The sequence below is a fragment of the Embiotoca jacksoni genome, unplaced genomic scaffold (assembly GCF_022577435.1).
Source record: "Embiotoca jacksoni isolate LCO1_2020_lvr unplaced genomic scaffold, fEmbJac1.0.p SCAF_15, whole genome shotgun sequence".
Classification (NCBI taxonomy): Eukaryota; Metazoa; Chordata; class Actinopteri; family Embiotocidae; genus Embiotoca; species Embiotoca jacksoni.
In genome coordinates, this window is record NW_027185285.1 from 8,772,922 (window position 1) to 8,787,992 (window position 15,071).

A 15,071-nucleotide genomic window follows, 5' to 3' on the forward strand; every position below is an offset into this window, starting at 1 on the left:
TTCACCTGCAGAATAATATTTCTGACGCACGCACAAATGCAAAAATATTTCGGTCTTTGCAGAGAAAGTGAAGGCAGAGCCGATTTAAATCGAGAAATTTACTGTAAACAAATACACTGTAAGCAAAAGTGCTCAGAGCTCTCGATGCGTGTCGTGTGACATCGCAGAGGAAGTCATGAAGCATTTGGAAAAAAAAATAATAAAACAGCTTCTCAAACTGGCAGTAATAAGATAGCTAAATTTCACAGACGACATCTTTTCTCTAGTTTAACTGGCGGCAGCGATCTCAACTTTTAATGTTAGTGTCCAAGTATCCAAATCTTATATTGAGATGTTTAAGCATCTACAAAGTGGTTCTCAACTGCTGTCTAAATGTTTAAGGCAAATCCCTATTTGACTATGATGTCATCTTTACTACGGATATTGGAGAGCAGACCGGAGGTGACTCCGCTCAACGCACAGAATAAATTGCACTGCTGCACTTCCTCAATTCGATGAGAGCCGCTTTTGACCTCGGGACCTCTTTCTGATGCAGAATGTACATCTTTAATGTCGGGAAGTTACCACTCCTAAATATAAATACTTCCCTTTAGTGCTTAGATTGAGACTCTCATTCTATTTAAAGGCAATTGCACAATTTTTTTACAACTGAACATTGCTTTCTTATTTTTTTTGGAGAGTACTACTCGGCCTTTTAAAATGGTGGTATGATGTCCTCTGGGTGCCAAATCTTGAGTGTGAAGCTTAAATACTACTGCATATGACCAGTCCCGGGACTAGAAATGGCCGTATACTGTATTGAGTGGTATTGTTGAAAGTGGCAAAGCATTTTAGGAGCAGATACATTAGCAAAATGGGGGGGAAAAAAAAGAGGACTAAAAGTGGGGGTAACTTTGCACCTGCTGCATTGTTGTTGTTTTATTTGCCTTTTTGGTTTGTTTCTTTGTTCTTGCAACTTCTTAAAAATAGAAAAGCGAAGAAAGTGATGTGCAGAATCAGTGTTTGTCTTTTCAACTCAGACGCCAGATCAACTAGCAGGAGAGGGAGGGGTAAGAGATTCAAGTGAATTTCAGCAATCACCGAAGAGGTTTACGCACAGAATTTCCGTTTTTCTTCAAATCCAAGAGATGTAATCAGACGCGCGTGAAAATGGAAAAATACCCGAATCCTGTTTCAATAGTGAAATAAATGCGGTTGGTTTTTTTTTGGAGAAATACGAATAAACGGAACACCGTAGATCTGGCACCACCGGAGTTAACGGTTTGAGTTTTGAGTGACAGTTGAGGGGACACGGACAGGGGGGATGACTCGTGAGCTTTTATTGAGGAGGGTTGACTTCAGTCTGTCCACAGACTTGACTGCACCGCACGTCAAAACACGGTCATGCTGCAGCGGCACATTTTCAAGACACTTTTCCAACAGTTTCATTTTGGGAATCCAGGACCCGCCAAAGGTCTGCTATGTGGGATTCCCTCTGCGCTGCGGGACGGACATGGATCCGTTTGGCACCGCAGCAAATCAAGTGAGTAATTAACTTTATATCAGCCGGTAGGTAAGGCCAGCAGTTTTACCATATTGTACATTTGACTAATCTTTCAGACGGAAGTTGTTCCGAGATTTTCTTTCTATCGAGGAGCGTTATCCAATAACTCCCAGGAGTTCATCTTTAATTCTGAAATTCACAGACTCGCTTCAGGAATGACTATTTTGAATGGCTACACAATGAAACATTATGCGTAGAAACATATACCTTTTGAAATTGAAAAAAGGACAATACAACTGAACATGTTTGGCACCAATTCTTCTTCTTCAAAAAAAAAAAAAAAAGTTTACCGTTTATTTGTCCCGAGATTTAACGGGGGCCATTTGCGAAAGCAAAATCGCTTGCCAGCGTCGCGGGGGTCATGAACTGGATCTAGGTTAGAATCACAAAAGCTTGGCGCGAAGACGTGAAGTAACCCCGGTGCAGTAGAAACCGTGCCAACGTGCGCGTTATCGGTCCGAAACCTGTGCGCGCTGCGTAATGGCGAAGGCACAGCGCCGTTCGGTACACCCGAATCTTTTGTCTCTGAACCAAACATCCGTCCGGTGCGCTGAAAAATAATCACGGTAGCGCTTTACCGCCGCAGACAGCCTAATACCAGCAGGCTGAGTGCCTATATTGTCGGGTCACGTGTGCACCTATTTAATTGATCGCGCGCAGTCGTTCATTAGCTCTTGCGGTGAGCGGCCGGTATCCTGTGTGCAGCGCAACTACTGACCGAAATACAAACGACATCCGATCACGGAAGACTACTTCATCTGGGTTTGACCTGACGGCGCGTGCTTGTATTAGTGAAGTTTTGGCAGCGTAGACATTTTACGCAGTCAAAACTGTGGGGACCCCACTTCCTTTCGGGGGACAAAAAACGCAGTCTCCTCAACGTAGATCAAGACATTTTTTATTTTTATTTTTATTTTTTAGCGTGGAGACGTGTTTTAAGGTTGAGATTAGGTTACAGTCAGATAAGTGGCTATGGTTAATGTAGTAGTGAATGTCGGTCAATAATACAGACAGATACAGGAGATCATTCCTGCCCACTGCAATAAGACTTTACAATAACTCACCTCTGGCAAAATCCATCACAGTATAATAACACTGTTGACTGTGTTTCTTGGTTTGTTTGTATATTATATATATAGATATATAATGTACTGTATATACTGTGCATTTTATATTTATATTTTTACTGCTATTTACTGCTATTTTATTTTATTGCTTTTCTATTATTATATTATTCTATTCTATTCTATTATTATTTTATTCTATTGTTTCTATTATTGTCTTATTGCTTCTGTATGTATGCTGCTGTAGCGAAAAAAATTTCCCCTCGGGGATTAATAAAGTAAATACCTACCTACCTACCTACCTACCTACCTACCTACCTACCTAATGTGTGATAGCACTGGGAGTCAATATTTGTCTTCCTCCCTTCAGGTTACTCATGTTGGCGTTGTGTGAGGGTTCAAAAATGAAGATTCACTCCCAACTGCTGCTGTGTTCCGTGTCACTGCAGGCCTTCCAGATGCGAGGGAGCGCACTCTCGTTGCTGTGAAGCCAGATGGAGTCCAGCGTCGTCTCGTAGGACAGATAATTCAGCGGTTCGAGCATCGAGGCTTCAAGCTGGTCGGCCTGAAGATGCTGCAGGTACAGAAGTCTGAAACGAATGCGTGTGATTTGCACGTTCTCCGTTTAATTGTTAACTGCTGGCTGTCTCTGTGGTGAAGGTGTCCGAGGCTCTCCTGTCTCAGCACTACTGTCAACTGAGGACCAAGCCCTTCTATCCCAGTCTGCTGCATTACATGACCTCAGGGCCTGTGGTTGTCATGGTGAGCACTACTTTGTCTGCCTCCTTCTGGTCTTTCTGCTTCTCTTTTTTTTTTCTCCCCTACTCCTAGGTTGACCTATCTTTTGCAATGCGTGCTTTGTTTACGTCTAGGTATGGGAAGGACACAATATAGTCCAGGTTTCACGTACAATGGTGGGACACACTAACCCAGCTGAGGCCCAGGCGGGGACCATCAGAGGAGATTTCAGCTTTCACGTCAGCAGGTAACCGGATGGGATCTCGTTATATGTACAGTAAGGATTTGTGAATATATTCCATGGGATTTTTTTTTTTTTTTTTCTGTCTTGGGAGTTATAAAATGATGCGTCGCTTGTTTAAAGGAACGTGGTCCATGCCAGCGATTCCCCGGAAGGAGCTCAGAGGGAGATCCAGCTGTGGTTTGAAGGAGAAGATCTCCTGAACTGGGACTGCTGTGACCAGAGCAGCACCAGTGAGGCGTGAAGATCAGTAGTCCTTCCTCTTCTCCTGCTGCTCAAAGGTCCGTCTCTTTCTGACAGTGTGACCACGGTGATTGAAAAACATGAGCCTTCTAAATAATTGACCTCGGTGAGTAATTTTTGTCGAGACATGATTCAGTCTACATTAGTAATGAGACGCAAACATTACTGTGTGTGCTTGTATATTTGTAAAAAAAAAAATATTTGTTTGATTAAATGGCTAACGTAGCTCAAAACACATCAGAATACGTCACCTAAAATACTCGTGTCTTTCTGGCCGATGGCTAAAATGTAATGGGTTTGTTTATATATATTCTGCTTCATAGAACAACGATCTAAATAGTTTACAGTCTAACCAGTCTTAAGTAAAAAAAAAAAAACGTCTTTATGTTAGACGGAACCAAATTTATATTCTTCCATAGCATCAGATTTGATTTTGACAAATCGTTATTGCCCGTGCTGTATATTTGTTAGTTTCAACCATTCAGAAGGAGATCCTCCACATTCAATGTCACAATTACTTAATCTATATATAAACTGACTCTGGCTCTCTATTACTCTAATAATTCTGCACAATAGGGAGCTTAACCTCCATGCAGGGCTAACAGATCTACATTTTCTTTCCTCAACAATTTTTTTTTTTATGAGACTGCAATCCTATCATTTGGCAACATTAACAATTATAAATAATTCATGTAATAATATATACACAAGCTAACTGTTTACTTGAACCATGTGAGCAACTAGTTTATGTGTAATCTTTCTACTTGACTGATTTTTTTAAATTTTTTTATAAAATAACTAACATGAAGAAATCTTTCTACCTCTGAAAACATTCTATAAGAGGACAGTTTCAAGGCTCGTGCAAAACTTTTTCAGGATTTGTCTGAAACGTGAATTATTGCTTGCGGTTATTAAGCCGGAATCAAATCGATTTGACGTCTGGTGAGCATTGTGAAATTGTGCTGAATGCACTGCACAGCTTTGCATGATGTTGATCTACTGTACTTCCACCGGCTATCACTGTATCAGTGTTTTCTATGTATGTTGACACCTGCAGTGTTCTTATAATTATTTTAAATTAAACATGTGTTAGTTCTTTGCGCAGCTGACATAAAAGTCTTTTTATGTTGCATTCAATAATAAGTATGAAATTAGTTCCTTCTTAGCGTCTTTTTTTTTGGAATGAATTGAACATATGTCAAAATAAGAAACAAAGAGATATGTATAATATTTTATTGAAGCTATTACATTAACAATAATGTATCCCTTACAAGTATATGTTCTACTTCATATCATAGCATGCGTCACGGTTGAAGTTACAATGAAAAATAAGCATGGCAGTGTCTTAGTAACACCACCGGACTAAAGTTTTAAATTAAATAAGTTCGATATGTATTTTTTCTGAAACAGTATTTGTCTGCAACAAGTAACATAGTCTCAATACAGACTGATGTGCGAGTGATTAAAAACTTTAATCACTCGGACAACCAACTGTTCTGTGAAATCCTAAAAATTAAAAGAATTTCATTGGTTTCAGAGCTTTAGGAAATCATCAATTTGGTTTTATTGTTGCATTTATGTTTATTGTCAAATTCAAAAAACAAAATGAAAGATACATTTTAATTTTAAAAAAACATGATAAAAATGGTAAGAATACTAAACTTCTTAAAAATGTTAGTCATAAATGTCAATCAGAGTATTAGTGAATGAATCCACACTTTAAAGATGGCTTCCTTTGTTGATGAATCTTCAGCACATTTAACAGCGTGTGGGATTAAAAGATTAATATTACCTTTACATCAAATAAGATAACTGTGTTAGTGGATATTGATAACTCGATCACATGACATGGCTCTCTGTTTTCAGGTCAATCTTCAGCTTTTGCTTCTCCATTGCTGTCTCTAGTTCGGAGGCTTTGCGCACATCCTGGGGAAGACACCAGAATTAATTAGACTTAATGGGGGGAAAAAAAATCATGGGAACTTTTTAAAATCAAACTTCAAAATAAGATGACGTGCACTTAAGTTACCTCCAGTTCTTTGAAGGTATATTTAACCAATGTCTTCACAGTGACGGCCAAATTTAAACACACCCTTGAAGACACTCTGTTTATGAAATCCATTTAATAACGGGGCAAAAACTAAATTTACTTGATTATAAAATCTACATACCCGGACCACTGAACTATAATGTATCTATATGAACTAATATGCTTTTTAGATTTTTTTTTTTTTTTTTTTTAACCTAAACGGTACATTGGCATAAAAAAAAAAAATGATATTAGAATTACTTGGTTTTCTGCATTAAGTGGTCATAAAAATGTGATCTGAAGTCACAACTGTAGACAAACACAATGTGACACATTCATACTGCAGTGGAACATGTTCTCTCCAAACAGTTCAGCTTCGAATGAATCGGTCCCTACAATACTTCTTCAGTAGCAGAGTGTGAAGCTGCGTCTTCCAGGGCGTCCTGCCATGGAAACGATTCTCCGTTCAACCCTGCAGCATGATTTAGTACAGGAAACTAACAAAGAGATGCTGAGTTTCTTGTCACGGAGCATTCCGTGTTATGCTTTTGGACTTTTTTTTGTGGCCGGAGGCTCACTTCTAGGGAGAGTAGCCAGAGAACTAAATCTTGTCCATTTGTATAATTCATCTAACTGTAGATCAAGGAATATCTAAACTCTGATATTAATCTGTAACTCTTTCCAACTTTATGCAAATCACCGTCTTTGAATTTTTGCTTTGTAAAGCATGGTTCACAGATTCTTCGGGCAAATAGTATTTTTTTTACAAATCAAATTAGCTCTAACATTCACCCCCAATCCGGTTTTTGTTGACGTCATAACTGAAAGGTTCACATACTTTTATCCAACCTACACTGAATGTTTGAATGACGCGTTAATAATGGGACAAGAGCAACAGGATTTGTGGGTTACCGGTTAAAACGGATTGTGTTTGTTAATAATCGCAAACCTCGCTGCTCTGACTGTATTTTACAAACTAATTTAGATATAAATGCAAATTATTCCAAAGGGCTTACTTTTTCTTGCCACTGCAAATAAACTTCAGTCAACGTAGGTCGGAAGCAGTGTGTTCAAAATGATGCGAGTCTGGGCACGAGTCAAGGCTGAACAAACAAAAGGGCTGCGGACACATGGACCCAGGCATACTCATGCAAACACACACACACAAACACGCGTCATTGAACAACACTGGACAAACCTCGAGAAGGGCCTTCTGCACCATTATCTGGCTGTGAACTCTCGTGCCCTCGTCTGGTGCCACCATGCGGAGCTCCTCCTTATTGAGGGAGAACAGCTGCGCTCCATTTAAAATGCCCAGGCTCTGGATTGTCCTGACAGAGGAGGAGCGAGAAGCCAAATCGATGCTTGGTGTCAATACCATACAATATCAAGTTCAGTCTGGATGTGAGTATTTTTTTTTTTTTTTTTTTTTATCAAGAAGAAGAATCTCGTTGCTGAACTGGAATAAACCTGAGATTCGCCTCTTAATTTCGCAATCAAACGTTTATGTTAAAGCCCAAACTCGTCAGTTCGCAGCAGCTCCGCGTGAACCAATAGTTTCTACAGCTCCCGTTGTTAATCGGGATGTTTAGCGTTTTCTCCGACACTCACTCCCGATTGAAACCCTTGGCGACGAGCCAGGCCTTCACCTCGGCAGACGGCGAGTGGTAGTTCAGGGGAGCAGAGGTGTCGGCTGTGCGAGGGACCACCGGCGGACGAACTGAATCTCTTCTCTGTGCCAGCCGCTGCACGAGCTCATTGTTCATTATCAGGACTGTATAAACGCACAAAAAGAAACAGTAGGGTGAGACGAAGCATCACATTTTCTCTATATCAAGACTGTTTATCTTATATATATATATATATATATATATATATATGTACATGGGATATATAAGAAAGTGTTTATAAGGTTTCTAATGGTTTTTCAGGGGGTCTGATTATGGGCAGTTCAACCATCCAACCGCACCCGATCTTCACCTACACAGTGTTTTTGTAAAACTTGCTCCTATATGCTTCATGTCGCTGATGTTCGACACAAAACGCACTCTCTTTAGCACGCGTTTACGGAAAACACGGGTTCCCTATGTTTTCCCACGCGCGACCACGTGTTACGACACGTGTTTACCACGTGTTATGGCATATGGTAACGTGGGGGAAATATGGGGAAAGGTTTTCACGTGGGAATCTATAGGGCTTCACATTGCACCGTGAAAATGTTCCAAAACCATGTTTCCAATTGGCAAAAAAAAAAAAACCTGTTTCACCTGTAAGTGGTCACGTGAGCACAGTTTTTGCACACATGATATTCACGTGTTTACTTCCTCTAAGGGGCAATGTTTCCTTTATACTATGTTAGTGTCGTCCCCCCTCCCCCACCAGCCGTTACCCCGGTCGCCATCTTCTCCCTGCATGGTTGTGGATGGAAAAACCATGCTGTGAGGTCGCACCGTCGGGCTCGTGGCAGTAGGACTGGTCCCAACCGGGCTCGATGGAGCGTACGAGAAGTACTTTGTCGGAGGGGTGAGCGGTGTTTTCTGTGGTGGAAAATCAGGCATGACTTAAAAACTAGATGACGGCGTTAGACACCCCCCCCCCCCCCAAAAAAAAAAAAAAACAAGTGCGCGCAGGGTTTGTGGCACAAACGAAACTCGTACCTTTGACTCTCGGCGCACCACTGGGACGTTTCTCCCCGTGTTATTCAGAGCAGACAGAGGCTCCAGGATGTTAAAGGGGACGAATCCTATCTGGTCATAGCTGTTCTGACACTTCCACCAGCGCTTTGATGATTCTATTACCTGAAGCAGGATGAATCAAGTCAGCCCTGTGATGTATTCCAAGTTTAAATCTACTTTCACGCTTAAGGATTACCACCCTTGGGTGTAACCGTGGGTGTGTACCTCCAGTGTTTCTCCTTGTAGCACTGACAGTTCACTGCTGTTTCTTGCCACAAAGTCGTAACTGCAGCAGTACAGTCTCTCGCCTTCTGGTGGAAGGTTGAATTCTCCTCTGAAACAGAAATAACATTAAAAAAAAAAAAAAAAAAAAAAAATGCAACATTTAAGAAATTGGAAGATTTAAAAAAAAAAGTAGAGCTAGATATCGGTAATCCTAATCCATGATGAGAGACACTGAAATTAGATGTTGTCAATCTTTTATAAGCACCAGACTGGTTCTATTAGGCAATATGGTGTCAATTACAGCTATCAGGAATTTGGCAGTCGTTGTCACTCCTGCTATAAAAACATAATTGTGCTTTGTTCCTTAAGGCCCTCCCCCCCCAGTATCTTACACTTACTCTCTGCCTTCCACAAGTCCTGCTGTCTGTCCAGCTTGGTCCTGTAGACTCTGTGCCTCCCGACTTTTCCTTAAAGCGTCCTGTTTGTGCTGCGACTCGATGGGATCTTCCAGAGGCTGGCCCGCCGAGTCACAGGCCTGAGGCTGCCACCCGTCCAGGAAGACAGGTGAGTGCGGAGGGACAGACTCGCTGAGCTGCGAACTAGGACAAAGGGGGACAAGGGTCTCGTTGAAACGGCGTGACGCGGTTTGTCAGGCAGAGCAGATGTGTCCACACATAAACACACAGACCAGGGTGAAGTCCAGTTGGTTCCTAACGAAGTCCACAGCTCCTTTTCATCTTCAGCCAGATGCTCCTGCAGCAGTGAAACAGCACCGCTGGTCATGGCAGGACTGATCACCTGTGAACATAATGCCGGTCCTCCGGTGGTTTTCACCATCTGCAACGGAGAGAATCGCAACAGTGAGGCTGAAAGTGAGAGCGGCAGAGGAGTCACCAAGTGAAACATCTGGAAGTCTGACCAGTCTCAAAGGCACGAAGATGTGGTGCAGCAGCTCGGGTGCATCCGGCTGCGAGATGGATAACTTGAGACGATCCTAAATAGGAGAGAACACGTCGGGTCACTTTACGCCTTCATTTACGGTCGTTATTCTGTGTTTAATTATGTTCAGTCGAATCTCACCAGCAGACTGAGGGAGTACTTGATTTTCTGAAAGAGGTTCACAAATTCTTCCTCTGACGGAGGGCATGCCTTCATGGTCAACAAATCATCTGCACAGAGGAGCACAATCGGCTAGAAACGAAGCCGTACAATGCAGGACACACATCAAACCGCAATCACTGTTGTTCAGTTTATATACACTCAACAAAAATATAAAACGCAATAGTTATTTCTCTTGCATTTTGTTTACAAATGTATTAAATGCAGGTGATATACGTAGTTCATGCATGCCCAAACATAACCCCATCGCCACCATGGGCCACTCTGTGCACAATGTTTGATGGCAAACCGCTCAACGACGAGCACTCGGACAAGCTTTCCTTTATGCCAGTTTGTGCAGAAATTGTTCAAACCAACTGTTGCATCGGATATCCGGGTGGCTGGTCTCGGACTAACTCACTAAAGACGCTGGAGACGACTTATGGAAGTCAAATAAACATTTAAGTCACTGGCAACAGCGTTGGTAGACAACCCTGCAGTCGGCATGCCAACTGAATGTCCCTCAAAGCTTGTGACATTTGTTGCATTGTGTTGTGTGATAAAACTGCACATTTTAGAGTGGCCTTTCAGAGTGGACCAGTCCGAGGAACATCTGTGCAATACTGCTGCTGTTTAATCAGCATCTTTGTGTTTCACACCTGTCGGGTGGATGGATTTTCTTGGCAGAGGCGAAGTGAACAAATTTGTGAGCAAAATGATGACGAAACAGCAGTCCACAACAACAACAACAACAACAACAAATCATGGCAGAGAACTGAGTCACTTTGCTGTTCTCTCTGCTAATATTCATGCAGAGAAATGCAGAGATCTCATTGAGAAGAGGAATAATCAATCTGGAGATTTAGAAGTTATTACCATGATCACAGCGCTGATTGCAATTAATGCCAGAGACGACGTCAACCCCAAAGAACGAACTGGTTCTGGATCTTCATGCTTCAGTCGCTTCTCTGTCATGTTCTTCAGGCGTACGTACAAAGTGCAAGAACTTTCTGAATTACCTGGAGGACCTTTCTTGGCGAACTGCCTGTTGACTTTGTCTACAGTTTCTGCCTTTTCTTTTCTGCAGCCTACCAGCCAGCATTTGCCAATCTTCTGCAGAAACTCATCAAAGACTTCCAAAATTCCTCCACTTTCACCAGCTGATCTGCACTTATTCAAGCTTCAAACCTACCTGAAACATATCTGATTACATGTTGTTACTTGAAGGTGCAGAAAGGCTGCCTTGTTTCCATGCAGACCAGAGTTTTAGCTGAGCATCTGAGTGACAGGAACAATGCTCACCGTCTCGGGCCGCTTTCTTCTGGCTCTTCCTGCTTCTCTTCTTACTCCTTTGGTTGAGGACACTCTGGGCCTCGGCTGTCTGCTGCAAACGGGACATGAACCGCTCCACATCTGCGAAGCAGTGGTTCAGAATCTCCTGAGGAATAGTTCACACAGAAGGCACGTTTCAGCCACCTTTCTCAGCAACTTACAGTAATCATTCTTAATATTTTGATGAGCCATAATACAGGTAATTTCATAAGCAGTTAAACAGCATACAAACAACTGACACAAACATAAAAGCTAACATCCCATGCAACAGTTATAAGACACCATTACATTTGTAATTCTTGAACATTTGAGACGGTGTCAAGGAGGTGTTGAGTAACTTACAATCCATGAGGTGTTCTTGCTATTTTATCCAACGGTGTTGCAGCCCAGTGACATGAACATCTTGTAAAAATGCAATTCAATGCAACAGGTCTACCGCAAACTGCAGCCTCAAACATCATCATGCAGGTGAATTAATACCTCTCGGTGTTTCGGGACACAAACTGAACCATGTAACTGGTAGAAGTTATTTGCAGAGCTGTAGACAGTAGATTTTAACAATTGATCAAATCAGAGACCTCAGCCAGCAACTTAAAGGGTTATTCAAATAAATAAATACAAATTCAAATCCCCTCCGTCATATCTGTGAAAACGCTCTCCGTAACAGGCTGAAACTTAAGATGCTCTTATTTAACTCCGACGTAATATGGCCATTGCAGAGCTACTTAGTCAGTGGTTATTTGAAATATCACTCGAAACATTTCTTTTTGATGATGTCACACGAACATATTTTGTTTTCCTACATTTATAAAAAATTTTTTTTTTAAAAAGTCGAACATAATTCAATACATACACGAACATATTAAATTGTCTTTCGGCTCTCTGTGAGCCTCCACTCTGAACATACGTCAAAGCAGTGTCAGTACACAAAAGAATATCAACACTACAGTCAAACTCTTCTATATCAACTCATATTTAGATCGTGGTTTCTGGCTTTATTGTGCAGATATATATGCGGTCTACTGACATAAGCCTGATGTGATTAATACTTTTCACCAGTTGCCATCTCATTTGTAAGTCCATATTTTTACCCACACGTATACAAAAGAGAGAGATTGCACATACCACTTCTCTGTCTGCGTTCGGTAGAGACGTATGATTTGACTCCTCGATGGCACCATTCTCTGAACCGATGAACAACAAAACCATCAATGCAGAATCGGTGAATTAACATGTGCAGAGGATGACAATGTATGTTTTTGCCCACAGTACTGCATGCTCACAGATGAGTATACCTTTGCCGGAGCCCGACATTCTTGGTCGCAGCCCACCAGAACGGAGCTGTTCTCCCGCGGGGATCATGACTCGGATACCTGAAGGCCTCTTGGGGACCACCGGAGGAGGTGGTCCTGACATCTTTGCAAACAGTGTAAAACCAAATACGTCAACAAAAGAGAATCGTTTTCAGGTACTACAATACAACTTTTTTTTTTTTCTAGTAAAACGTTTAACTTTATATCAACTTTTGTGAGGCTGTTATAACTGATCAATGCATCAGCTCATTAGCACTTCATTTGTATCATGCATGGAATTCTTTGATTTTCATACATATGTCTTTCTAACTAAAACTTTCAAATATTTAAATTCTGTACTTTGAAAGATTTTGATAAACTCTACTTGGTTGACTGACATCTGGACTTCCTCTAAATATTTACGATGATAATGTAAATGTTGGGTGGAAAGCTCGATATTGCCACATTCCTCGAGCTGCTTGTAAGAATGCAGATTATTCGGTGTAGACACTCACCTGTTTCGCATGCAGGTAGCCACACGTACACACTACAGGAAAAACCACCGTCACCAGATGGTATGCAGATGACACATCAATGCGTCATAGAAAAACTTTATTCACTTAATAAGAGAGTCTGTTCATGACTTCTTATATTGTAGCTTTTTAATATCATCTCCTTTTCCTCATTTATCTTCCCACCTTTCTTCCTTGGCATGGTGATGAAGAAGCAAATACTAAATTAGCAGTATCAAATTCAAATTAAAATGTATCAATAAAACCCTTCATGCAATCACACATTATTAGATATTGTAATGCATCTAGATTAATTATTGCCATTTGAAAAAGTCTCCTCCAAGAAAGACTCTCTCTCTCTCTCTCTCTCTCTCACACACACTTTCTTTCTCACTCTCTCACTCACACACAGTTTATACAAAGTTAATTCCTCAAATCCACACAGATCACTGTACCTTTTAGTTTAGTTTGAGCGTTTAAATCCGAGGCACGGAGACCAATCCTCTCTCTGAATTGAATGTGCACTGAGTTTCGCAGTTAACAAGAGGACGTCCTACCTTCTCCAGATATGCTGAAACAAGAAAAACAAGTCTGGCTTTCCTTTCGCAATGAATCTGTGCTGCTTTCACTCTCCTCTGACTCTCTGATACACAAACAAATCCCTCTCCCTCCCCCTCCCCCTGTCTGTCTCTGCATCTTAGTGAGCCTCTCCTTCCTTATGACAGGCATGTCTATTGCCTGCTGCTTGGTGCCATGGGGCTAATACGATCTGCAACACATGCAATGGCTTCCTCAACCCATTGACATCTAGTTTCGTTTGACACTATAATAACAATACTCACTGGCTCAAGAAAGAGCCGCAAGAACTACAAGAAATCAAGTATTGAAGTGTTTGCAACAACAGACAGAAAGAGAAGCCTATTAAAATGAATATGCAAGAGGATGTGGGTGAAACATTGGATATCTTCTTTTTGATACAGTTTAAATCAGAAATGTAACATTGGATGTGTGTGTTTTACAGGAAAGAGGACTTTCATTCTCTCCCTGTGTTACACACTCCTGATGCTTCTTTACGTTCGTTTCAGGATTATATTGTTGCCCTCCAACAAGAGAAACGAAAGACGATCACTACAATCCTAACAAAGCAGCAAAAGGTTCTCAGGTGACAAGTTATTTTATGTTGACTCTACATACATGCTGTGACGTAGCAGCAGGTTAAGTAGGGTGCTTTTATGCTGGTGAGTAGTGACCCCAGCTGGTCACTGGTCACTGGTCACACTCCATCTGTCCCTGCAGTTTTTCCTTGTGTTTAAATTGACTGTTGCACAAACTGGAACTGAAAAATCGAAGAGTGCAGATTCACCTCCACGCTTTGTGATTTCAACACGTTACTTCGAAAAGCCTCTGATACTGCACACTGCACACTGAACACATTCACTGCGTCCTATTTTGGTTTGCAGAACAGCCTATTTCACAAGCACCTCAGATATCTCCTGCTCTCAGATCTTGCCCTGACATCGTGACATTTTGGACAGCCGATATAATTCACAGGTGGGGCATAGCTATATTTGTGTAATCTTTTCCTCCTTTGCAGATCCCCTACTAGAAGATCTAGAAAATGTTCCACCTTTTAAATTGTTATAATAAAGAGTAAATTTGTACATATTCCTGCTGACATGACACACAGGTCTCATCTCAACTCGTACCGAGAGCTTTTCAGTTCATCTTCAGTTTGCTTTGTATAGGAGTATTTATAATCTGCATTCCAGCAGTGGGGGTACAAGGCTTTTCCAAAGAGTATACATAACAGGAAACAGGGGACACTCCCATTTCTGACCTTCAGTCTGGGTGGAAATGTGACCTTTTTCAAAAGACAAAGCAAACATAATAAATTTGTCATGCGTATATGTTTCTAAATTCATAGTGTTAACTTATATACTTGATATTAAGGAACCATTCTTTAACAGTAGTAGTAGATTACCATACATACAGTATGTGCGAGTTGAAGAAAGTCCTTCTCGTTTTGTTACATTTTCTCCACCAGAGGGAGTCGGACTTTCCTCATATTCAGTCACCACG

The 15,071-nt window shown here is 41.3% G+C and overlaps 2 protein-coding genes across 6 annotated transcripts; one reads left to right on the forward strand and one right to left on the reverse strand.

The window, feature by feature from the left end:
• The first annotated feature begins 36 nt into the window (after window positions 1–36).
• Window positions 37–4,980, forward strand: nme4 (NME/NM23 nucleoside diphosphate kinase 4). The gene is made up of 5 exons (XM_069149330.1): window positions 37–1,522; window positions 3,057–3,187; window positions 3,268–3,369; window positions 3,480–3,592; window positions 3,710–4,980. Exons 1-5 carry the CDS (start codon window positions 1,384–1,386, stop codon window positions 3,828–3,830), a joined length of 606 nt encoding a protein of 201 aa, XP_069005431.1. The 5' UTR covers window positions 37–1,383; the 3' UTR covers window positions 3,831–4,980.
• A 68-nt stretch (window positions 4,981–5,048) lies between these two features.
• Window positions 5,049–13,587, reverse strand: eps8l1a (EPS8 signaling adaptor L1a). Of its 5 annotated transcripts, XM_069149324.1 has the most exons (15): window positions 13,448–13,587; window positions 12,996–13,027; window positions 12,484–12,604; window positions 12,314–12,372; window positions 11,159–11,294; window positions 9,839–9,927; window positions 9,678–9,752; window positions 9,447–9,595; window positions 9,157–9,357; window positions 8,759–8,867; window positions 8,516–8,656; window positions 8,248–8,395; window positions 7,470–7,632; window positions 7,057–7,189; window positions 5,049–5,755 (listed from the first exon to the last, which is right to left on the reverse strand). In XM_069149324.1, exons 3-15 carry the CDS (start codon window positions 12,602–12,604, stop codon window positions 5,669–5,671), a joined length of 1,611 nt encoding a protein of 536 aa, XP_069005425.1. In that variant the 5' UTR covers window positions 12,996–13,027; window positions 13,448–13,587; the 3' UTR covers window positions 5,049–5,668. The 5 variants fall into 5 exon arrangements, with proteins under 5 accessions (XP_069005425.1, XP_069005428.1, XP_069005427.1 ...); XM_069149327.1 differs by lacking the exon at window positions 12,996–13,027; XM_069149326.1 differs by having other exon boundaries at window positions 12,996–13,587.
• Between the last annotated feature and the right edge of the window lie 1,484 nt (window positions 13,588–15,071).

Coding starts and splice junctions, on each gene's coding strand:
- eps8l1a (XM_069149327.1), bottom strand. CDS start 12,604: ATGTCAGGACCACCTCCTCCGGTGGTCCCCAAGAGGCCTTCAGGTATC. Junction 8,657..8,758: donor TACAAGGAGAAACACTGGAG/GTACACACCCAC, acceptor ATCCTGCTTCAG/GTAATAGAATCATCAAAGCG. Junction 5,756..7,056: donor TGCAGAAGGCCCTTCTCGAG/GTTTGTCCAGTG, acceptor TGTCTTCCCCAG/GATGTGCGCAAAGCCTCCGA.
- nme4 (XM_069149330.1), top strand. CDS start 1,384: ATGCTGCAGCGGCACATTTTCAAGACACTTTTCCAACAGTTTCATTTT. Junction 1,523..3,056: donor TTGGCACCGCAGCAAATCAA/GTGAGTAATTAA, acceptor GTGTCACTGCAG/GCCTTCCAGATGCGAGGGAG. Junction 3,593..3,709: donor TTCAGCTTTCACGTCAGCAG/GTAACCGGATGG, acceptor GCTTGTTTAAAG/GAACGTGGTCCATGCCAGCG.